This window comes from Neopelma chrysocephalum, unplaced genomic scaffold (assembly GCF_003984885.1).
Source record: "Neopelma chrysocephalum unplaced genomic scaffold, ASM398488v2 Primary Assembly neopelma1_80b, whole genome shotgun sequence".
NCBI classification, from domain to species: Eukaryota; Metazoa; Chordata; class Aves; order Passeriformes; family Pipridae; genus Neopelma; species Neopelma chrysocephalum.
Genome location: NW_020897742.1, coordinates 3,762,355 through 3,782,660, shown reverse-complemented (window position 1 = coordinate 3,782,660; position 20,306 = coordinate 3,762,355). Strand labels below are relative to the sequence as shown.

At 37.3% G+C, this 20,306-nt stretch overlaps 1 protein-coding gene across 1 annotated transcript in view; it reads right to left on the bottom strand.

Moving 5' to 3' along the window:
* NBAS (neuroblastoma amplified sequence) overlaps positions 1-20,306 on the bottom strand; it is a 168,086-nt gene that overhangs the window by 33,295 nt on the left and 114,485 nt on the right. Inside the window, exons 45-48 of the mRNA XM_027690224.1 lie at positions 17,024-17,242; positions 16,559-16,761; positions 8,296-8,385; positions 5,879-6,074 (exon numbers count right to left, since the gene is read on the bottom strand). Of these exons, the coding sequence (XP_027546025.1) occupies positions 5,879-6,074; positions 8,296-8,385; positions 16,559-16,761; positions 17,024-17,242 (708 nt within the window). The remainder of the gene's footprint in view (positions 1-5,878; positions 6,075-8,295; positions 8,386-16,558; positions 16,762-17,023; positions 17,243-20,306) is intronic.

The following is a 20,306-nucleotide window of genomic DNA, read 5'->3' as shown; positions in this document are numbered from 1 at the left end:
TGAGATAGAGGGGAGGATAGTTACAGAGAGAATACACTGTGGATGAGGTAACATGATTGGAATTGGTTACTCAGACTGAGTAAACAACAGAATGAGTGAAAAAGCGTAGTACGTAGAGACTTTGATTTTCTGGATTTTAATACCCTATAAAACATAGAACAACATAACATACCAAATCACATTAAGAGGTTAAAAAACCCCAACAAAATCTCTGAATGGTTTGGTTTGGAAGGGACCTTCAAGACCATTTAGTTCCAACACCCCTGCCATGGGCAGGGACTCCTTCCACTAGACCAGACTGCTCAGAGCTTCATCCAACCTGACCTTGAACACTTCCAGGGATGGGGCAGCCACAACTTTTCTGGGCAACCTGTTCCACTGCCTGACCACCCTCACAGTAAAGAATTTTTCATTAATATCTAATCTAAACCTACTCTTACTTTGAAGTTATTCCCCTTTGTCCTGTCACTACATGCTCTTGTAAACAGTCTCTCTGCATCCTCCTTATAGGCTCCCTTCAGGTACTGGAAGGCTGCAATTAGGTTACCCCACAGCCTTCTCTTTTCCAGGATGAACAATCTCAATTCTCTCAGCCTTTTCTTATAGGAGAGGTGCTCCATCTCTCTAATCATCTTGGTGGCCTCCTCTGGACTCATTCCAACAGGTCCATGTCCTTCCTGTGCTGGGGACCCCAGGGCTGGATGCAGCACTGCAGGTGGGGTCTCATCAGAGCAGAGCAGAGGGACAGAATCAGCTCCCTTGCACTGCTGCCACCCTGCTTTTGATGCAGCCCAAGACACATTTGGCTTTGTGGGCTGCAAGTTCACATTGCTGAGTCATGCCTAGCCTTTCATCCCACAGCACCCCAAAGTCCTTCTCAGTAGGGCTGCTCTCCATCTTGTCAACCCTCAGCCTGTATTGATACGTGGGGTTGCACTGATCATGGGGCCACTTCTCGAGCTTGTCCAGGTCCCTTTGGATGGCATCCCTCCTTCACAAAGTTTCAGCATGTTTTGCACTTGATGTATGATGTGTACCAATGCAAAAAATTTAGCAAGACATCCAAGGCCGATTTACAGCTTATCCACCCATTTCTTTGAAACATAATAACAGAAGTCTGAATACATCACTAATGAGCTCTTAATTTCCCTGAAACTGGGATCAAAGCCGAGTATGAACTGTTTCAACAATTTTGCACTTATACCTTCATTACAAAAGACCTATTAGAGAAAGTGAATTACCTCCCATGAATCCACTCCAGAGCATTCTTATCATCCTCTGAAGCAACTGCTACCAGTCACAGAACGCTGCAGTATCCAGGGCTCATGTTCAAAACTGTCATGTGCACTCAAGCTACTCTGCTTTTCTCTCCACTTTGTCTTATTTGCTATAGTCATGTAGATAATGGAAAATATTTCATTTGCATCTTAAAGTATTTAATTAATCATACATGCTACAATTTATGTTCCCAGAAAAAAATACATTTCACATGTTTTCATACAGATAAATTGCATCCTCAAGGAATGGAAATTAGTGTTTTAAAATATTAATTAAAACTTAAATTAAATTTCTTAAGCTTAATTTTTATGCATTACCAGTAGAGAAACAATGTCTCTAGAATTATAAACAACATCATAACAAATTTACTCTAAGTTGATAGGAACATAAATCTTTCTTCTAATTAAGCATTTTTCACAAATGAAAGATGGCTGAGGATCAAACAGATACAGCTCCTTCACTTGTATTTTGCCAGATCAAGCTAAATGCAGTTCATTGTTACCCGACAAATGGCTTCAGCAAAATGACTTAAGGATTTGGAAAGCGCAGTGAGATTTAAGAATTCTCATGTTTAAATCTCTGATGTGAGTAGAGGTAATGGAGAAAAGCTGAAAAATTACTGGACATTGACATTCCCATCGAGACTGTTTTTTACTAAGTCACATGAAGAAACATGAGGTAAACAGATACACGTTTTTTGTGTACTGTGGGAAGAGGAACAAAACAGCAACCGAGTCTTGATGGTCAGACCCAAGTTTTCAGAAAGTCATTATATACATTGTAGTCATTACTAAGGTTGCTGAGATAAACTTTCATATGGCATACATGAATTGCCAATATGAAGGAAGGAAAATGTATTGTGCACATCCCACACACACAATACAAATTAATCTGACAATTTTTTAAAGCTAAACTTTAGGAAAAAAATCAATACGAAAAGTGCCCAAAGTTAAAATTTTAAATCCCTATTAGATATCTCTTCCAACTTTCAAAAATGTTTATCCCTCAACCACTCTGTATACTCCAAGATCATGAAAAAAACATAATATAACAATACGAGGGGAAAGGCTAAATGCGATTACCTTCTCTAAATGACAAAGCTATTTGCATTTAAGTAGCATGGAAGTAGTAATTACATTTTGCATTTGCATAATAATGTAACAATTCTTTTAAGACAAGGTGTGCCTTATAGAAGCTTCACAATTAATAACTTCTTATCTTAAACTAACCCTTGATTTGCTTACAGAAGCTTTGCTAGAGCCACTGTAACTTCCTGGGGCAAACCCCTAACTCATGTAACTTCTGCCTTGACATAGACACACATATAACCCATTACCCAACACCCTACAGATGATTAGACACTGCTCTGAGGCATTACAGAATATTTATTTAGATACTATATGAAACGAAATGGATTTCCCATCTTAGATGAATAAAGATAAATTTTGATATGAACATTCTAAACCACGTCTTTCTCCCTTCCCTTCAACATTTTTTAACATATAAAAAGCCAGTATTTTGACCCATATTTTTCATGCACCAGTTAACTAGAAAATTACAGAACCTGAAGAGCTCAGATAAAATTCATCAAGGGGATTAAAACAACGCATGCCTCCTCCTCCTCCTCCTCCATAGCGTGGGATGCTCCTGGAATGTGAATTAAAGACTCTCAAGCCTTTGAAAAATGAGGACCCCTGAATTTTTAATTTTGTTAACTAATCATTAGAGAACTGGAAATCGCTGTTTCTGAGTGTTTGATAGGTAGCTACTTCCATAAAGTACATTTTTAATTTTGCAAGAGCTGGCCTGTTTCCCAGCACATTGATTTGTGGGACCACTACTTACAGCACCTAGAGCATAATTAAATATTAAGTCTCTCCTTGATGTATGCAAAGTCTGACTAAGAGGATTAGTAGACACACTGAGGGTGGCTTTCACACATTTTCTGGTAATTGAACACTGTAATATCATTAAAATTATCTTTACTCAATAGATATCCACATTCATACTTCACAATATCTGCTGTCCCTTTTTGTGCCAAGGAATGGTAAAGAGGGATCCCCTAAAAGTATGTAAGAAATGCCAACTAAGTAACAATAAAACAATCTGGAAGTAAGATAATGAATAAAGCTTTGACATATTTGCAATATAAAGTTCATTTAAAAAAAAACACCCAAAACTAACAACCTTTAAACACATTCCTCTAAAATCTAAAAATAGCATTCAATCCACACCACCTCCCCATGCCATTTATTTTAATGTGATTTTTTTTTTAAATTACTTTGGTGGATGAGAAAGGATGACCAAGTTCATAAAGGTGTAGTGATGTTAGAGAAATGGATGCCTACAGACAAAGCAGACAGACTGACATAGCAGTCTGTGCACGTTTGAAAGATGTAATTCCTCCTGTCTATTTCTTTGTCCTGCTTCACAGCCAGGAATACCCAACAACCTCATCAAACTATTAAATTGCACTTCAACACCCCCTTCTCTAGAATGGGGTTGCTTTTAAAGGTCTTTGCACCTGAAACATTAACTTGCATAAGAAAATTGCATAATTACTGTTTTGCCAAAGCTCATACACAAATCTCTCTCTCTGGCTTTCAGCAGCCATGTAAGTACTGACTTCTGCAGTGCTCTTGTCCCGCTATCAAAGCACAAAGGACTGGGAATGTACCACTTTCAGTCTGGGTATTTTTTGATGCTATTTTCCCTGTTTATTAATTCACAAAATACGCAAACTTAATCATCAAACAAGGTCATCACTTGTTTTTTCTAGTATCAGCTGGTAGACTAGCATTTGACATCTGCTCACTAAAAGAGAAAAAAAAGATAAACAGTCTACATCTAAGACTACTCATTTGTTTTCTTGGACATTTGTGAAGAACTCTGAATTTCAATGACGTGCACCTAATGGACAAACCAACATGACTCTCCCATCTAAATAACACATTAGTTACATAGCACAAAATATTCAAAGAAAACAAAAGGTTCTCATCTATCACATTTAGCTTTAACTGACATGAAAATGAGAATAATTTTTTAATATGTTCCAGTAGGACTCTTATAATTGCACTCTGTAGCAGAAATTGGGGTGCATAAATCATGATTTTTATATATGTACATGTAAGCACAGCTTTCACTATTGCTAAGCATGAAAACTATTTCTACACTTAGCTAAATAATAAACAGCATATACAGAGAATATGATATTGCACACATATTTTTATACAATTATCTTTGTAGGGTTTGAGCTTATCCAGTGCAGTAGTAAAACTTTTTATTTTCATTATCTACCTGTAACTTTTTTCTTAAGACATACTCTAGTTGAACGTTTTAAAATTGGAAATGCTTTTGAATTGAAAAGCAGGTCACAGGCAATACAAACACTGACAAAGGATTGAACAAAGATGAAGAATCCAATCCCAGACAGATATCTGAATAGTAGTTGAGGAGTTAAATGCTGGTATTACTGTGAATGTAAGAGAAAAAGTAATTTATAAAGAAAGCAAGAGATAAGTATTTTCTTTTCCTGTTAAGATTTTTTATTGGGATTATTCCCTTGGATGAATTTAGCACAGTGAGTCAAAACTGAGATATTGCTTTTGTTTTATATGAATATAAAGTGGTTTTGTGCATAGATTTTTTTTTGAGGAACTATTATAAATATTCTATTTTAGTTCGACAAGGTTTTGGCATGGGGGAGGCACTTAGAAAATGAACAAAAAGTAATTCTGCGGAACAATTCTACATGCAGCAAGTGCTATTCATATGATTTCAAAACAGCACAAGCTTCAAAGACAGGACTAATTTGTCCTGTTAAGCCTGTAGTATATTTTCATTGCACTTAGAAACGTAGAAACTCTAAAAATACATATGTTGATATTAAGCATTTCAGCAAAAGAGTCATGAAATGAAGCAGTTAAAATATTAATAATGAATAACCAACAAGAGCCTTTTTGTATATATATAGAATTATTAATATTCTACTTGACAAACTCAAGTGTTTCCATTCCTGAGAATATTCATTAGAAGATCCTTAATAGTCTTAGATTAACTTCTACATATACTTAAAAAATGGAAGTATTTTGCTACCTTTTAATTCAAAAGGAAAATTAATCTGTTTCAGACTTGAAAACCTGAGCTGAGAAGCACTTTGTCTCTCTCGGTTGGAAACAAAGAGCTAAGAGTAACTTCTTTCAACAATGAGTTTACCTTATTTTTTTCCCAACTTTAGGCAGTGGCCAATAATTGCCATTCTAATTCTGACTATAATGACAAACCAAGTAGAAGACAAAGAAGGAAGGTAAAATTGACAGGAAAAAATGGTCAGAAAAGAAAGAATATATAAAAACTTCAAAGTCAATACTTGACACGGAGGAAAATCATTAATATTTAATCAAGTTCAGTGTTATGTACTCCTGATCCCAAACAAAAGCTGAGGAGTCCCTTAACTTTACACAGCTTTGTTTTTCAAAGAATCAAAATACATCAAACACTTGATTCAAAAGGTAAGTAGGATTAGTTCCCATACCAAAAGAATGCATCACAACCACATATCGAAAAACAGTCTTATGCTATAATTTATAGCAATCAATACCTTTTTTTCAGGCCAGCAAGCTCTGAGAACAGCTTGTGTCCTGAAGTACACAAGTAGCTTGCTGTCCTCATCACTGAGATGGAAGGCTTGCTCCAGAATTTGCAATACCCGGATGCGAGGCTTCACTGCTAAAGAGTCATCACCACAGAAAGGTCTCAACCACTCCAAAAGGTCATCTGAAGAAACTACTTTCTCCCTGTAATTAAACAATACTGTGTTAAACAGTCTCTGGCAATAATCCTAATGAAAGTACTACACGTATTTTTAAAACTTTAACAGGTACATTCAATATGTAACAAATACATAACACGAGAAATGGAAGAGCTGACCTGTGTGAAGCTGCAGAGAAACTAGACCTTGTTAATCAGCTGCCCAAAGCTGTGTGGTTTTTCTGAACTTCAAATAACTATGTAAATCCATCCGTAAAGTTACATATTCTCCCACATACTACTCTGGTACCATACAGTGGTGCTGGATTTCAGCATCTGAAAATCCAAGTCTTTTCACGGTGTCTGGGCCTGACTCATGCCTGTACTTCCACACCATCTGACTTTCTGGAAAACAAGCTGAAATGCTTCCATTTTAACTATGACATTTTTATATCTGAATGCTTATGCATACTGCCACCCTATATTCTTTTTCTTTCCTTACAAGTCCCTTCTTTACACTCCACATACACAAATTAACTTCTCCCAATTTTAGAACTAGGCGTTTCTTTTTTTTCTGTAACATCTATAGCCAGCTTGATGATTATAAATTCTTAAGATGATAATGATTGCAGAATGCTATAAACCTTAGAAAGAAAGAAATTAAAAAATGGAGTCATTAAAAACTCTAAGTTTTGGGGTCTTTCTGACTTTGTTCATCATAAAAACTCTTAATCAAATAATTTGATTCAAAAAGTGTATTATATTGAATACAATCTAACTGTGTGAAAGCATTTAGGGTACATAGATCACCGTGAGCTAACCAACCAACACTTGCAGGCAGAATATTCTGTTACGTCCCTCAGAGGCTATAAACCAGCAGGCAGCAAATCAGTAAATGCTATTCTACCTTTTAGTAGTATTTTAAACTGAAACTAATTTTTTTCTTACAGGGAAAAAAAAAAGCCAAGAAAGTAGTTCCAGGTGGAGTGTGATTTATAACTAATGCCCTAATGTTCCCTTATTTGTTTAACAAGACAGACGGGAAAGTAATATCAGACAGAAAACACCAATTTAACTTGTCTTGCAGCTCTGAAATAATAAACGTTGACATCTTAGGTTTCCATATTACAAGGACTTCAATTTTACTTAGGCTTTTTATTGTCTGAATTATGCTGTTAGCTCAGAACTTCAGCTAAATTAGATATGCCTCTGTTGAACAGGTGGCATTCAAACTGTAAATCGAAAGTTTGGGAATTAAAGGACCTGCTGGAATATTTCAAGAGTTTTGTACAGCTTGCACTTGATGCTTACATATGTTTTCCTGAGGGAAAGAATTATGTTTTGTCAACTGAGTAGCTGAGGTTTAAGGTAATAAATAAGTATTTAAATGAATGTAAACAACTCTTGTAATCATAGTGATTTTCACTCCAGCTTATTGTTTCACCAGTTAAATGTTGATGAAGTATAAAAAGACTACAGAAAGTGCATTTCAGATTAAAACAGTACTGACGCTTCCATTATACCTCAGAATATTGCAAATTACATTTACTGTAAATTTTTACATCAATTCAGTCTACTTCTTTATCCAATATTTAGCTACTTAAACGTTACTGGAGAAGCCTCCATAAAGTAGTTTAACTGGTTTTGTGTGGCTATCAGAGAGTATGGGGTTTTATTACTACTATCATACATGAGTTTTTACCTTGTACATCTGGGAAAAAAAGCTAATTTTTTTTCTTCCTTATCTTTACTAGGAATGCCACGCAAAATATCAGTGGGACATATGGACTATTATGTGATCTGAAATAAGGACATTCCCAAAAGAGGAGAAAAACTGTGGTGACCCATCTTATAGCATTTGTGAAATTGCTTCTGCACTATACCCTACAAATATCGACAAATTTATACATCTAAATTCAGATATCTAAAAGTGAATCATTATTAATTGCAATTTATCTACTAAACTGAAACGCAAGCAGTGACATACTCCTGGCAGATGTACAAATCTGCAGTAGTCACAGCTGAAAGAACATTTTCTCAATTCCTCATAATATCCAGTTATCTAAATTTTAGGTTCAGTAACCTGCTTTCTTTCAAATGATCAAGAAAAGGCTTCTGTAAGGGCTTAGTTTTTGAACCTGATAAATGACAGCCAATTTTCTAAGACTTTATTCTAGAATAAAGTGCAAACCCATTATATATATCCACAAAGAAAAAATCATCCATATTCAAAGTCTTAACCACAGAATCCATACAGGAAGCTCTTACCCTTTCTCAACACTTGCATGCACTGCAGAAATTATGCCTTCTAGGATTCCAAGTGGATCTTTCAATGTTGTAGATGAATCGTCATTTCCACTGTTAAGGAAAGACAAAGTTACTATTAAAGTGGTCCTTCATATTGCATCTCATTTCATGCATCTGTAGGATTTATATAAATTGTTCAACAATTATAACAATTTTTCACTTTCACTGCTTAACTAGTACCTTTATTTTTATGTCAAAATAATGCAAAGAGCAACAACGAAAGAGTTGGGAAAAAATACTAAAATATTTAAATAAAACTTGAAAAGAATAGTTAAAGTGTAGTGCTTCTAACACAGATTAGGTCAGCAAAATATACACATGTAATCTCACTACCTTAAAGATCTCATCTTTAAGATCTCATCTCATCACCAGGGACCCCTGGTGGCCTAGTGGTTAGCATGCAGGACTCTCACTGCTGTGACCCTGGTTCGATTCCTCGGTCCCCCGGGCAGATGGAGCCCATCAGCCCTGTGAGGCCATCCATCTATGAGAAGGTCACTCTAAACAAACCTACGTCCTGAGGACCTCACTGCCATTGTCCAAGCTTGCTTGGCCCCGGCAGATGAACCTTAGGATTAAAGGGTGGGCTCAGTTCAGCGCAGGCTGTGTCTCACCTAAAAAAATCCATTGCACAGGCTGGAAAGGTAAAAGACCTTTCCCAAAAATCTTCGTTCGCGAAGACTGGCCATTATTCCACCCGAGCCATGATGTGAAAGATCTCATCAATATCAACTGAAGAGACTCAAGGTTATACATATGTGTCACCATCTCTTCCTTCCAAATCATCTTGCAGTATCTCTCTTAGCTTAAATCAACTTGACTGTGATCTGAGTCAACAGTATCCCATTTGCTGGTTCAGTAGATTTCTCTGAGGTCAAGTCACTCACAAAACAGCATCCACTATGCACATGCAAGAATAGAAAAATGTCCATCACCCTCCCCATCCAGTTACAAATACAGTTTTCTTCCACAGGTGAAAAGGTTGTAAAAACTGGGGGGGGAACAACTAACAATCAACCAACTAAAAACCTCAAAATCACTCCAGTAGGAAAGCAAGCTTTGGTCATAATCCAATGAAAATTACATTTTCTGCTAAGATTTTCAATAAAACAAACAGATTTGGTGCTGAGAGTGAGAGATTTTGCACTGGTACTCCAACAAAGCACACAGGGTCTGTCCATGGAAACCACTGTAGTGGCAACGATGCCTGATAAAACTAGAAAAACAACGGTTTTGCCTATCTTAGTTTGTCAATGCTGCACTAAAGACAGAGAAAGGCAGGCAAATAGTTCCCATGTTATTCCAGATGACGCAAAAAAACCAGAGAAAAAGTGCATTTACTCTGCAGCTCATCACCATATCAAAGCTTTTCTGCCACTAAAAACGTCAGCCTCGTCTTGTATGTGCTCTTACCAACAATGAATGCATGCCCAGGCTGCCCTGACTGTACTAAAGCCAAAATACAGTGTATAGCTGATAGTAATGTGTAAAAATAACTGCAACATTCCACTATCTTTTTGTCAGGAGTTAGAGAATGTTTACAATTTTGTAATTTATTACTTGAGTTAGATAAATATTTCCTAAAAATGATTATACTATATGGCATAGAAACCTGAATTTTTATAACCTTCAATGTCTTCCTGCATTCAGAACTTTCAATTTTTCTATTTTTATCTTAAGGCACTTCAGTGAAAAATACTAGATTTAAAACCAAGATGTGACTCCATTCAGAATAAATTCAAGATGATTTATTGCCTGATGAACACTTAGTATATTCATTTTATATTGTTATGATACACTTCTGTAGTGGGTGGACCCTGGCTGAATGCCAGGCACCCACCAAAGCTGCTCCATCACTCCCCTCCACAAGTGGACAGGAGAGAGAAAATATAATGGAAGTTTGAAAAGCTAAGGACAGGGAAAGACCATTCACTGAATGCCACCATGGGCAAAACCGACACGACTTAGGAATATTAGCTGAATTTGTTACTAACTAAATCAGCAGAATAAGGAGAAGTTAAAGAAATCTTAAAAACACCCTCCCTCCCATCCCTCCCTTCTTCTCAGGCACTACCTCCTCCCTCACAGTGGAGCACGGAGGTGGGGAATGGGGGTTATGGTCAGTTCATTGCAGGTTGTTCCTGCTGCTGCTCAAGGAAGAGTCCTTCCCCTACTCCCCATGGGGTCCTCCCATGGGAAGACAGTCCTCCACAAACTTCTCCAAGAAGAGTCCATCCCAGCGGCAACAGTTCTCCCGAAACTGCTCCAACGTGGGTCCCTTTCTATAGGGTGCAGTCCTTTAGGCACAGTCTGCTCAGTGCGGGTCCCCCACAGGACCACAAGTCCTACCAGGAAAACCTGCTCCAGCATGGACTCCTCTCTCCAAGGGTCAGCAGGTCCCTGCCAAGACTCTGCTCCAGCCTGGGTGTCCCACAGGGTCACAGCCTCCTTTGGGCATCCACCTGCTCCAGCGTGGACTCCTCCCTGGGCTGCAGATGGAATCTCTGTGCCTCTGTGGTCCTTCATAGGCTGCAGGGGCACAGCTGCCTCACCATGGTCTGCAGCACAGGCTGCAGGGGAACCTCAGCTCTGGTGCCCAGAGCACCTCCTCCCCTCCTTCTGCGCTGACCTTGGTGTCTGCAGGGTTGTTGCTCTCACATGTTCTCGCTCCTCTCTTCTCTGGCCACAATTACTTCTGCACAATAACATTTTTTCCTTCTTAAATGTGTTATCACAGAAGTGTTACTACCATCACTGATGGGCTCAGCCTTGACCAGTGGCAGGTCCATCCTGGAGCCGGCTGGCATTGGCTCTGATGGACATGGTGGAAGCTTCTGGAAGCTTCTCAGAGAAAGCCATCCCTGCAGTCCCTGCTGCTACCAAAATCTGCCCATGCAAACCCAACACAACTCACAAGTTCAAAATACAAGTAGAAGCTCATACTACCAGCCTTTATCTCAAAAAATAGTGTTACATGTGTCTGATGGAAATGCTGTTCTTCGTACCAGTACTATCACATGCCAGTTAAATAAATTTTTAAAGAGTCAAGTTAAAATCTAGATATTTTCCTAAAAATCTTCAGAATACTTGGAAACAATCAAACTATAATTTATAGTACAGAACAGTACAGAAATATTCAGGATTTTACACTCCCAAAGAGACATGATGTGTGTCCAAAAGATAAAATCCATTTTCACCAAAACACCCAAGAAAAAATTCATTCTCAAAAAAAAAGAAAAAAAGAAAAAAAAGAAAAAATAGTATTTTCACATAAAAGGAGACTTAAGGGAATTGCATGCTCTGTTAAGGAAAATAAAAAAAATTACACCTTTAGGGCAGAAGTGTGGAAATGGTACAAAGCACAGCAGTATTCAAATAATCATTTTATGCAACTGGCTACAGGCATCAGGAGATAGTTTCAAATTTCTTAAGAAATAAAAAAAGCTAAAAAAATTTAAGGTATGTTCTCAGAGTGAAGACAGATATAAGACGCTTCATTTCTGTTCTTTTATAAGCCACTTTGTTAGTGTTTACAGGCCAGATTTAAATTTTCCTGTACTGTTTTTTTGTGCCTTTTTTCCAATTAATTTTGTAATAAAAATACACCAACAAAGGGCATTAACATAGCATATCCAAAGAAAACCAGAATACTTATAAAACTTGCACACTAAGAAGAGAATGACTACTGAAATAGAAACAAACAGGACATTTGCAGCCCTTCAGTACTTAAAGGGAAAGATGTGGACAGACTATTTAACAGTGCCTGTTGCTACAGGACAAGGGATAATAGCTTTAAATTAAGAGAGGGTCGACTCAGAGTACATATAAGGAAGAAATTTTTTACTATGAGAGTGGTGAGACACCGGCACAGGTTGCCCAGAGAGGTGGTGATACGCCTGGAAACATTCAAGGCCAGGTTGGACAGAACTCTGAGCAACCTGATCTAGTTGAAGATGTCCCTGGTCAATGCAGGGGTGTTGGATTAGATGACCTTTAAAGGCCCAACTCAAACTGTTATATGATTCTATAGTCTACAGAAATGGAAATCTTAGTGCTCTACTTACCCTAAGTTATCTTCTGTGTACATAAACAACTGCCATATCAAAGGAGACTGATAAGCAAAATTTTGATTTTGGAGATTAGTTCTGGACCGTCCTAGCACTCGCTCTTCAAAAACCCTTCATCTCTCTAATCAGAAATTAAAGTCACAACCAGGCTCTCTGAGCTCCTCAAAATAACCCAAGTCAAAAGACACATCTCTGCAAAAGTTAATAGGCATTTCCAAAAACAGAAAATCACTGTTTCTAACAATACATCTGTGAAGTCAGTTCTCAAGAACAACAGATTTATGAACATTTACAGAAAGCCTCAAGTTTGTCACACACAGAGAGGTACTCTTCTACTAAGAAGGAAAGGAGAAGAAAGGTTAATCTAAGCAGTAAGTTACAGTTATCTACAATAAGAAAGTATTTTAAAAATAAAACTAGGAAGATTGAAAGCTAGCATTTTTTAAGCTTAATACTGCCTTTACTGCCTAATGGTTAGAGAAGCTAAAAAGAGACGACAGCTCATGAGACAAATAATCCTGTCAAGTTTCCACAGATTGTTGCCTTGTTCTTTTCTTAATAATTAATGATTAAAAATAAGCAGCTACTAACAGAAACAAATATAATTAATGAAGGATTAGTCTTCCACACAAATTATAAGCTATTTCATTCATGTTTTAAACAACAGAACAGGATTCAGTGTTCACCTCAAAACTCATAGGTATGAGCTCAATGTAATTACACCGATAAAGGCTTATTTTAATTTCAGTTCAGCTTCAGAAAAAGTGATGCATATTTAATCACATTCCTCAAACAGAATAAAGCACAAAAAACACTTGAAAGGAAAATAAATTAATTTCATCTAAATTTTTTAACCTAATTACTGTATTCATTGAAAATACTCGAGCTTTATTTTCTTCTTTCTGATTGTGTTTTCTCTTATTTAAATATGAGGAAAATAAGACAATAACATACTGAGAGTGTCATCATTCAAAACTGGGGGGAAAAAAGTCATAATGGCAAACCATTATTTCCATCTAAAATACCATTAAATTATTATACACAAGTTACAAAATTACTCTGTATGACCCCTGCTCATGTTAGATAAGACAATAAAAATCTGATTTTTTTTCCCTTTTAACTTTCTAACAAAGCTGGATTTACCTTCTTCACAAGGTGATATAGTAGGCTTAAGAGATGCCGAGCAACAACCTTTCTTTTAATTGCTCCCTATATTTAGAGTGATGCTACTTTATAATATTACCCTCTTTCTGAATTTCATCATAGGGAGGATATTATCTCACGTATTTGCTATTGTGTTTTATGTTAGATTTTCACTTCATGGTCTTTATCATTGTAGTAGACAAACTTTCCATAGTACAGAATGATATGAAATTATCTTTGCCTTCTCCTTCTCCTCAAAGAAGTGGGGGAGTGGGGGCAGAATATTTCTACTGACCACATTAGGTCACATCACACACCAAATCATTTAAATTGAAGCTTCCAACTAAGTTTCCTATCTTTGCCACTACAGTTTTGTCTACAGGACAGTCAGTCATTTTCTTCTTTCCAGTGAAGTGCTGTATAGGACTTATTGGTCATGGGCTCTGTCCAGAACTTTAAATGAATCTGCAGCTATTCCAACCTTGCAATGCATATAAAGAACAAATAATTCAGTTCACAGAAAAATGTTGATATGAAGCAGAGTAGAAAAGAGAATTTTGATAGGTTTCTCATACTCTGCATGTTAATGACACTCATTATAGAAGAAATAACTGGACTTGCTGAGGTTTATATTCAGATGTATCACACTGCTAGTCAGAAACAGCAGGACAGTTATTATCTAAAGCCAAATTATTCTTCTTCAAATGGACAAACCCAGACAAGAAAGACAATATTACTTATGTTGCTATGCAAAAGCTCTACCATCATTGAGGATGCTGTGAACACTCTTAAACTGAGTGACAGAAGAAACCAATTTTCTGCCAAAGAGGACTGCAAACAATTTGACAGGCTGCCTTCTTTTTGTCTGTGGCACTTCAGTGTGCTGTAATATAAACATACATGCTGAAGAAAAAGTAGAGCTATAGATAATTTTCCATGCTAGACTTGTTTTCCTATATCTGGCATTCAGATCACCCTGCCCACATAATTTTTCTGCATGCAGAACAACAGGATAAATTCTCAAAGTTTTATCTATCTAAACTGGTCTTAGAAGTACTGAAGTATTTAGCAGCCATCTAACAGCAGAACACTTTTTCATACTTGTTCCATGTATCTCTCTGGAACAGAAATACCTCAGGAGAGAGTCTTGTATGAATAGTTAAATGAGAAGTATATGCTCATTTATAATGGATGATATAAAAATATCTCCCCCTCCCCCATTAAAAAAATATGACAGAAGAAAATAATTCTAATGAACACTAGATTAAAGATACAGTGATGCTTCATTTGGAATATTCAGTACAACACTTCCAGTCAGGAAAAAACAACAGGCAGCACCCAGAAATATGAAATCCATGAGGGGTTTCTCAAATGAAAAAAAATCCCTGATGGATTAATTTCACTTGACTGCAGAAAAATAACATAATGAATACTTTTATGATGCTCTGAAGGAGAAAGAGTATCACAGACAGATGGATCCTTAAGAGCTTATTGATAGTCTCTCAACAACGATGGCAAAACAAAAACCTCAGGCTTTCTTCATCCTGGGAACACAAATACGGACAGTGATGTAGGCGAACTTCATCCTCTGCTTCCTGTCTTAAGAATTTCACATCTCAGTTCTAGTCCAGTAGCAGTGGGCTGAGTATGCTCTTTGGTTAAGCTGTTCTGACAGAGAACATCAAGACAGACACACGGATCCCATCACACTAAGGCAGGGGTCAGAATAGTGTCAATTCCTTGCAGGAAAGTGGACAGGTTGCTCTTATCTCACTACAAAAATCTGTAGACTTCCACATATCCTAAACCTTGTTAAAACCAGTGTCATGTTCACAGAACCATGACTACAAAGTTTTCAATGCTTCTCTCAAGTGTTAGAACTGTAATTTGGAAGCAAGACTACAAAGAACACATTACACTATAAAGATCGTTGCATTTAAGTCAATGTAAACTTTAAACTCACTGCTAACAAGATTAAGATGCTCAGAACCAATTGTATTTCATGTTCCTTTGCATCATCGAGGTCTTGCCCAGATCTCAAAAGAATCACCTTACGGTATAGCATATAGGATTGCTTATAGTATGATGGCACTAACAGCAAAAACCAGTAACAATGACAACAATGGAAGAGTTGAGCAAAACAATCCCCTTCCTCACATTAGAAACTTGTTTCTCTCCAAGTAGTTAGCAGGTTGGGGGTTTTTAGGGTATCACTGTTGCTTTTAAGTGCTGCAAGACCATCCAGCACTCACATTTGCTCTTTCATTTGGAAATAGGGTATGACACAATGGGAGATGGAAGATCAAAAACTCTAAGAAGCACTATTTCACTATTCACAAGAACAAAGAAGAAAAATGTAGGTTTTTTAATGACAAATAAACATGTTTTTCAAAACCTTGCAAATAAAAACCAAATCAAACAACATGAAAAGACAGCTCCCAGGAATGCCTCGGCAAGTTATTTCAAAGATGAAAATTGTACTACTTCTGGTAGGACATGCTGTTGTGGCAACAGCCATTGCTAGGGTTCTGCTACCCAAATGCCTGCATGAGTTACCCACCATTTCCAACAAAAATGCCTTTTAACTCTGTTTAAGGGGGAATAATTATGTGCAGTTGTAAATTTTCCAATAATTCACAAGTGCGCACACATAATGGAACAATATTGCAAAGCCAACACTTTTAACTTAAAAGCATGTTCCAGTGAACAGGATGAGTTCTGTGTATTAAATCGTTCAGATTGCCCTGGCTTCCCAAACTCAGAGAAACGTAACTGCCTAAATATGAAATTACAGGTAAACAGAAGCACAAGCGATCCAAGAACTCACCTGTTACTGTTTAATTTTCTGCAAAATCCAAACACTGAAAGCAAACAAGTACTCACAACTAATAAACAAACCAAACCAACCAAACAAAACCCACAACAAACCAACATACCAACCCAACCAACCAAAAAAAAACCCTCTAAAAACCCTGAAGAAAGATTTTTGGGCTTAATTGAGCAAGTGTGCTTACCTTAATATACCTACAATTTTTTTAATAGCACATTGGACAATATCCTTGGGAGAAAGACCTAGATCTCCAACAGCCACTTGTAACAACTGCTGTATCATGTCCAGAGGCTGACCATCTATACACATAGCTACTGCTTGCTCATGGATTTTTTCTTTCTCTGACCTTGACAAATCATATAAATAGCCATACTTCTGTAGTGTATCCTGTGAACAGATAATTTTTGAACACTAATCAGTGTTACTAATCAGTAAGACCTGCTTATTTACAAGGTTGTATCAGAATCTTCCCTTCTGCTAAGAATTAACATATACTGAGAAAAAGAAGAGATTGATGGAAGTGAATTTTCAAAAACCAGGTCACGAAAATCAAAAGTAGAAAACATTAATAAAATATGACAGAAGAATGATGTCTATCATTGCTAGTCATGGTAACACTCAAAACAAACATTTGATCAGTAATCATTACCTGTTCGCTGTTTTTCAAGTAAGTGATAAAACTGTGAGTGAGTGTTTCCAGATGAGCAAGAGATTGTTGCAAGTGACTCAGAATTTCTTCGTAATCAACAGATGGATTTTCCGCATCTTTCATGTCATCCTCAGAAGTTTTTTTTCTTGATTTCTCAGAAAGATGTTTGACTGCCTTAATAGCCTTCTTAGTCACTTCTATCCTGGCTTCAACTGGCAGCTGAAAAAGATTGCTCAATTATTTACTCATTCATCACCCATATGCTACTATTTGTATTACAGCAGTGCCTAGAGGTCAGGTGGCTCCACTGCTTTACAATACAGCATAAAACTAAATGAAGTATTTAATGAAACAACTTTATTTCTTATTAGTCATTTATTTAAAAATTATCAGTATTCCATCACTTTCTTCTATTGTCCTTCCTTTTACTGACGTTGACTCTTGCTCATTTTAAACCACATGAAACTTCTTTTCCTAACAATATTTATTACTTTTGTAGACTGCTACCTTATAAGCTTTGATTTTTAATTCTGCATTGGGAGATATCCAAGGACTACTTTATAAGACTAACTGAAAATTAAATTGTTTGCCTTTTGCATCTCTCTTAAGTATTCCATCTAACTTATATCCAAGAGAACAGTGTCAATATACTGCCAGTTTAGAGGTCATAATGCCATAAGTATATACAGAATAAAGCATTCAGAAAGAAAAAAAAAAAGAATACAGGTTCTTCCCAAGACTATTTTAATTTTGCATTCACATTTGCATAGTGCCAAAATGCAGCACTATCAACATATCATTTTTCTGGTTATTTTATTCCAAAACATGAATTGCTATCCTCTATACTTCTAGTCAGCTTCAGTAATGAGATTTGGTATCACAGCCAGTAATAAAAAAAAATGTAGCTTAGGGGTTAGTTTATGTTTTGTTTGCATGTGAAGTTTTATTTTTAAAAAGCTTTTACAGGTTAAAAAGATTTTTAAATCTGTAGGTTGTAATGTGTAATGAAAAATCCTAAAAATCTCTTTTCAAACCAAAGAACATCACATACTATTTCAGCTCAACAGATTTCACTCCTGAGGATAAAAACTCATTTCATAAGTCCATTCTTCTCAGAGTATAGAAGTATTTATTAATAAAGCACTGCGCAAGTAACATTCACTTGTACACGAAGATGTTGACCTTGCTACTCTTATTGCCAGTGATTAACATGCAACTTCAAGATTATGGAAACAGCTCCTCTCCTTTTAATGCCACAGAAACCTGAGATTCTGGCAACATTGAAACACTGAATGCTTGGAAGGGACCTCCAGAGGGCACCTGGTCCAAATGCCTACTCAAACAGAGCCACCCAGAGCCCCTTGCCAAGGACCACATTGAATAACTACAATGTGGGAGACTCTACAACCTCTCTGTGCAACGTGTGCCAGTGATCAGTCACCCTCATAATGAAAAATGTTTCATGGTGTTCACATGGAATTACTGGATCCAGTTCCCACATCTGCCACTAAATCACAGAATCATAGAATGGCCTGCGTTGGAAGGGACCTTAAAGACCATTTAGTTCCAACACCCCTGTCATGGGTAGGGACACCTTCCACTAGACCAGGTTACTCAAAGCCCCATCCAACCTGGCCTTAAACACTTACAGGGATGGGGCAGCTACAGCTTCTCTGGGCAACCTGTTCCACTGCCTGACCACTCTTGCAATGAAGAATTTTTCATTAATATCCAATTTAAACCTACTCTCTTCCAGTTTGAAGCCATTCTCCTTTGTCTTGTCACTACATGCCCTTGTATACAGTTTCTCCCCATGTTTCTTGTAGGCTCCCTTCAGGTACTGGAAGGCTGCAATTAGTTTACCCCACAGCCTTATCTTTTTCAGACTGAACAATCTCAATTCTCTCAGTCTTTTCTTATAGGAGAGGTGCTCCACCCCTCTAATCATCTTGAATACCCTCCTCTGGACTCATTCCAACAGGTCAATGTCCTTCCTGCGCTGGGCACCCCAGAGCTGGCTGCAGCACTGCAGGTGGGTCTCACCAGAGCAGAGTAGAGGGGCAGAGGCACCTCCCTTGAACTGCTGCCCACACTTCTTTTGACCCCAGCTTTACATATTACACTAACCAAATGTCATGTAGCCATAAGCCAACCAGACATACTAGAATGGAAAGTAATTACATTAGTTAATTCAGAAGCAGGTTAAACAGCTATGGAATAACAAAAGTTGGCTCCCAGTTCCTACAGGGAGAGAGAAAAAGAAGAGCAAAAGCAGGATAAAGACAGTTTAACACATGAAGGAGAGAGGAAAGAAATGAACAAGCCAAGGTAATCCCTGACCATCTCCCAGAAGCATGGCAATGCACAGCCCTCCTCCAAGCAACAACTATCTTGGAACACACCCTCCAACTCCTTGTTACTACTGAGCATGACATGACATGACACAGAATGCACCTTTGGCCAGTCCAGGTCAGCTGTCGTGGCTGCGTCCATGCCCACTTTTTGCCCACCTTACAGCCTACTCAGGGCTGAGGTGTTGCAAAAAAAAGCCTTGACACTGTGCAAGCAGTGCTCAGCAAGAGCCAAGACGGTGTGGTATCAACACTGTTTTAGTTACAAACCCAAAGCACAGCCCTACTGAGGCTGCTATGATGAAAGTTAACTCCATCCCTACCTGACCTTGTACAATTCATCTGGAAATCAGTGAAAAAGTTTTAATGTTTGTAAGGAACCAGTTAAAGAAAAGATATTACTCATGAAGTTTCCTATTATGTGGTCTTGAAGTAGATTTAATTAAAATAACTATATAAATAAAAGGCAGAAAAAAGTATCTCATACTTATACTAAAAAAAAGAAGTACTGTCAAATATCCATGAAGAAAACAAGGTCAGACAAGACGAATCAACTGAACTGAAGCACAGTGATAAAAAGCGATAAAAAGAAGACAAGTAATTCAGAAAGTAACATCTGAATGCAGTCACGCTATGTAAGAACACTATTAACACATTTTCTTGTACACCTTCAGGCAATGTCATGCCCTGTCGTTTTCCTTAAGTGTTTTATGCAGCGTTGAGAAGTCAATCAGACAGACAAAAGATAGTGAACATTTTTTTTTAAACAGAGCTATTTATACTATTATTTTAAATGGCATTCAAAGTCATTAAATGGCACTGAAGTCAAGAAAATTATTCAGGTTAATATCCAGTCATAACAGGTTCCCAATCCACACCTGTCAAAAAAGCATTACTGACTCAGAGAAAATAAGTCAACATTTCAACTAAAA